The sequence below is a fragment of the Austrofundulus limnaeus genome, unplaced genomic scaffold, assembly GCF_001266775.1.
Source record: "Austrofundulus limnaeus strain Quisiro unplaced genomic scaffold, Austrofundulus_limnaeus-1.0 Scaffold128, whole genome shotgun sequence".
NCBI lineage: Eukaryota > Metazoa > Chordata > Actinopteri > Cyprinodontiformes > Rivulidae > Austrofundulus > Austrofundulus limnaeus.
The window spans coordinates 327,881-333,537 of record NW_013952530.1 but is presented as its reverse complement, the minus strand read 5'-3'; the positions used below and the strand labels follow the sequence as shown (position 1 = coordinate 333,537).

Here is a 5,657-nt window from a genome sequence, read left to right as displayed (position 1 = left end):
ATATATATATATATATATATAAATGAGTTGTGAGGATAAAACAACCGTTTTTTCCCCTAAACCTTCTCCCTATACCCACTGTGAATATAAATTCAATAAGATGCTTAAGGTCAAAGGTCTAATACGCTTTAAAAACAAGCATTGTAAAAGTGTCCTTGCTCACAAAAATCTCATAAAGACCATCTCCTTTTCTCCACTAATCCCTCCCTCGTTCTATTTTTTAATTTTTTTCCCTCACTTGGAGTTGCATTATCCATTTGAGGCAGAGCCGCTACACATTGGCCCGGCTTTGCCCCGGTGTAAAGTGGAGATGTTAATGTTAATTAAATCATTCATTTGGTCCAGATTAATTAGCGTCGCACTACTTTTAAGCYGAGCCGTAGCTAATCAGATTAGACCAAGCCGAGGGCCGAGTCAGGCAGATGGATACGGAAGAAGCTCGCTTTGAAGTCCAGCCGCCGTCTGTCGGCTGAAGGAACGCGGACGGAGATTATTCCATTCGCCGTCTTTATTTCTTTTTATCCTTTTCTGTTTTTCCACTTAACCTCTCCTCAAATCGCTTTATCTGTTGTGACAGTAAACAAACGTGCCTGCAGGTGTTTGCAGTGTAGCATTAACTGAGATAATTATGGTGCTGATTACCAAAATGACATAACAACAATCTGAAAAGATACAGTCAGCATCTACTGGTACTTTTTATTTATTTTTTTATTTATTTGTTTGTTTTGCTTTCTTATGTCCTCTGATAGCTTTTGCTGAATAAATAAAGGGTTTTTGGTCATTATTTAAGTGATGTTCTGTCAAATAGTTGCCAAGAGTTTGTCCATCAGGCGTGGAGAAAAGGGCAGGCATTTTGTGCAGGCTAAGCTAATGGCTAGCCCAACTAAGGCCCTGTACTTAAGCTAAACAGTGTCATGCAAACATGTACAATTTATTATTAGCTAATGTAGTTGGGTTTTTTTTTAGAAAGAGTTGTTTTATAAGACTGTAAAACTAGAATATTAATAATAATGAAGACCCTGACACTCATTTGGCCTTTTGGTTTGATTTTTGTTTCTTTATAATGTGGATTTTTCCTTTAACTTTCTCTTCTCTTTATWAAAGCCTCTGTAGTTTCCACTCAACTTTTCCTTCTACCTCTCAGTTTTGTTGGGKTTTTTTTTTCTCTGAATCTCTGAGCCTCGTGGGGCTTCATCATCTTTAAATTCATAACAATTCTTGTTGCTGATTTGTTAACAAGTGCTGCTCAAGTTTATCCCCCAACCTTCTACCGGCTTCCTTTCATCTCCCTCCCCTTCAGCTTCCAAGGTGTTTGAGGTTTAATTTATTTAATTATCTGTTTATTTATTATTTCTTTTACTTTTAATGACTTTTTCCACTCTGCAGTCGGTAAAATGTTTTTTTTTTTTACGCAACAAATTATCAATTCCCTATTGGCGTTAGAAAGCATTACCTGTTGAATTAATTTCTCTAATATCCCTCTAGGTAACTTTTTCCCCTCCTGTTTATCATTGGGAGAAGAGTTTTCTCCTCGTTTGTGCCTCAGAGTTGTAATAATCACCCCCTGAAAGTTTCAGGTGTTATCAGGTGATTAACATAAATCTATTCTATTCCAGATTGTTTTGTTGGAAAAGTTCCTACTTAAAAATTGTTTTACAAACACCTGTATTTCCCCAAAGTACATATTTATTTGCTCGTCATCAAATGTGTATGTTAAAGTGATCATACAACTGTTGCACGCACGCATATTATTAAAGGTGAATAAAAAGAAGTGTTGTGTTGGTGCCAGAGCATTGAAACACTTTTATAATTGTATGTTTGTCTTTTTTATGCATTGCTTTGCAGAGGTCTATAAAGTACTTGAAAAACATAAGTAAAAGTAAAAATTACATGAACAGAAAATTACTTTGGTAAAAACAAATTTCGCTGATGAGAAAACTACTCAAGTAAAAGTCATAAAACTGTTCACAAAAATTGGGAAAGTAAAAGTACTTTTACGCACTCTCTAAGAAATAAGYTGCTGAATTTACTGAACCAAACTGGTTCCACTAATCCAGGTTGAGTAAACAGAGTAATATATGTATATTGTTTGCTCAGTTTACTGAAATAATCTTAGAGGAGCCAGTTGACATGACTTTGTTGAGTAAATTCAACACTTAATTTTTAGAGTGCAGAAGCATCTTTTATCATGAGTTTGAACGTATTTAATTATGTAACAACTAATAAGGTGTCACATTTTAAAGTAAAGTAGTAAAATTATCATTTTTAGCTTTAAAATGTAATGAAATAAAAGTAAAAGTAGCTATTTAAAAGAAAACTGATAAAATTACAAATCCTAAAACAAAACTACTTAAGTACTGTAACAAAGTAAATGTACTTAGTTACTATAAACATCTGTTGCTTTGTATGAACGAGGATTGGGAAAAAATGGGGGGAAAATTTGACATTAAGAATTCTTCAAGTCAGAATTTGAGATCAAATTCAGAATTCAGACTTTTTTTTCATAGAATTATGATCAAAATTTTGACTTTTTTCTGAGAATTTCTGACTTTTTGAAGGAAAAAAGTCAGAAATCTCAGAAATCTGACTTTTTTTCTGAGAATTCTCAAATCATAATTTTGAGATTAAAGTCAGAATTATTTTTATTTTCTCCCAGTGGCACTAATCCTCTTTCATATATTTGAAATAAACATGAAAACTTACTTCTAAATTTACATCTCAGTCGGGTTTGATGTGAGTTTTATTAGCGGTACGTTGCACAAAAAGAGAAACCATTTACTATAAACTTTAAAACGTCTTGTAGATTTTTCTCACAGCAACGGTTCATTTGAGTCTTATTTTTAGTCTGTTTTTGTTTRCCTCTGTATAAATTAGCAGTCTGGGAGTGAGATGTGCAGGTGTGTGGTTACCATGGTAAACACGATGAGCCACTGGTAGAAACATTAACATTTATTTATCATAAGCTGACAACTGACTTAAAATGTTACACTTATTTGAACGTACGACATTAAAACCACCTGTTCTTGCATCCTTTCAAAGGTTTCCTCCTCTGCACGGCTTCATTTTCTCTCTCTCTCTCTTGTCCCCTCTCCGTGTGTGAACCAGCCCACCTGTACAAGTGCAGAGCGTTGCGGGACAGCTGTGGGATGTGCCTGAAAGCTGACCCCAGGTTTGAGTGCGGTTGGTGCATCCAAGACAAGAAGTGCTCCCTGCGGCAGGAGTGCACCGGAGGAGGAAATTCCAACCTGCCGCTGCAAGTGGCTGAAGGTGGAGGATGGATGCACGCCACATCTGGAAACAGCAGGTGCACTCACCCCAAGATCACTAAGGTAAGTGAGTGTGGGTGTTTACATATGTTTCCTGTGGCTGCTTGCACGGGAAATGAAACCTCTCRTTGAGATTTCACACGCCTCGTTATCACCCACCTGATAAAACAAACACTCAAGCTTATATATATAATTACATTATATGTAATAATTAAAAATTTATCAAAGTAGCATCTACAACTGATTAAACTTAACTCTATTCTAAATAACCAGCACAGCTAATCAACATTAAACATAATGTTTATACCCAGAGTTGTAAAGTAACTAAGTACAAATACTTTGTTACTGTACTTAAGTAGAATTTTTGGTCCACTTTTTACGTCTACTTCTTATATTTTTAAAAATGGCAAGAAGTAGAAAGTCGTTACTTTTATTTCATTTTTGCTTGTTTTCATTTCAGCTTGTTATTGTAAAAAATAAATACTATCCATATAAACTGWGCCTCCTAGATAAAGTGAATTTAACTGTGGTTGAATGAGAAGTATAAATATATAAAACTCTGATACCGTATTACTTTGTACACAAACAAACCATGTCACACTCCAGCAGGACAGATTCTTTAAAATAAAAGGACCATACTTAAGAAGTATTTGTATTTCATGAATTATATTATTGCATTTGGCTGCAGCCCTCAGATAGATTTTCATTTTGGGGAAAAGTTTTGTGCAGCCTTGATATATGTATATAAACTGAAACAGCTGGACTAGCATCTTAAATTTAACATAAATTACCGGTAATTATTTTAATACGACAGTCATTTCTGTATTGTTTTGGGGGGAGGTCACCTCCTAATAAGTGTCATTAMAGAAAATCTAACTGCTCATTTTAAATCAATACTTTTTCTTTCAATACTTGCGTACAACAAATATCAGATACTTTAAGACTTTTACTCAAGTAATTTTCCTAAACGAGACTTTAACTTTTACCAAAGTAGATTTTGGTAAGATACTTGTACTTTTTCTGAAGTATCACTTTGTGCTACTTTGTCTGGTTATACCCCAGTCAGTTTCACAAATATTGACCTAATTTTTGGTGTGRTAGTAGCTGAGTGTCATCACTAATTCATAATCAGAGCACCAACAGATCACATGACATCTTTGTATAAAACGTTGGTATGCAAGGCAGCAGACAGTTTTATGTAGGAAGGTTTGTCTCACTGATGTGCTGTGTGACAGAAAGAACATGTTGATGGGTTTTAAAGGCACACTTTTAAGTGTGTTTTATGTGTTTTAACTGTGTTTTACACCGTTTTATGGAAATGTTATCATCCATAGCCCAACAACTAKATTCAACTACTGTTCGCAAAATGGCTCCAGTGATCCATTCCTACAATATTGTGGAAAAAAAAAGAGAGACAGAAAGAGAAAGGAAAGCTACTTCTTTGAGCATCTTGGCCTCATCAGCTTTTGAAGACTGTAATGTCACCTGTAGAGATCCAAGGCTGGTAAATCTTGAAAGGATGTTGCATCAGCTCTCTTTGTTGAAGTCCCTGTAGTCACAGAACTCCTACGTGTCCTGAACCGTGAAGGAAAGCTGCTCTATTTTAATGTGCTGCTATTAAAACGCTCACATTCGTCGGGACYTTGTGCCTGCCCTTGGCACATATTACACAGGGTTACATCAAATTTTGTTCTCCAGAGACAGCAGCATGATGAAGTTTGTTTGGTTTTGATAGATTTTTCCTTTTTTTGTTTTAATTCTATGAAATATCATTTAGGTATGGTACAGTATGGTACAATACTTACAAAATGTTGATTTATTTGACGTCTGTCTTTTTTCTTTTTCCATTTATTTGTGTTTGTCTGGATTGTTTTTTCCACTCCACCTTTATTTCTGTTGAGACTTTAGCTATACASTTAGTGTTTTTACAGTTTGAGCAGAAAACAAGATCCAAAAACKTACCTGTCCATTTTGTTTGATTTTGCAACATATAAACAATAAGGCTCAAATGCATACAGTTGTAAGCAACACCATTTAATATCACAATTTTACATTTTATACAATGACATAGTTTGAAGAGGTGTTCACTAGTATAAATGGTATATAATTATTTATTTATGTTTATCATCCATTTTGAGGCATGAAGACATTTTGTGAATGAAATTTACCTGTAAAATGCTAGTAACACATTTCAAAGATAATTAGGCCCCATTAAGAAGCTCACATTCTAAACATTGAAGCACATTATGCAATACTTACTGTATGCAAAAATTTGTAGAAATAGTTTGTATATTTGTATAAATAGATTGACCAACACAAATCACACAAGACATTAAAGTGTATCTGTGCATGCAGTCAGAGGAATATAATATAGCAAATATAATATAATAT

At 34.5% G+C, this 5,657-nt stretch overlaps 1 protein-coding gene across 1 annotated transcript in view; it reads left to right on the top strand.

Moving 5' to 3' along the window:
- LOC106522373 (plexin-A1) overlaps positions 1-5,657 on the top strand; it is a gene marked incomplete in the record, with an annotated part of 278,427 nt that overhangs the window by 205,604 nt on the left and 67,166 nt on the right. The window contains 1 exon segment of the mRNA XM_014015353.1: positions 3,106-3,329. Within this exon segment, the coding sequence (XP_013870807.1) occupies positions 3,106-3,329 (224 nt within the window).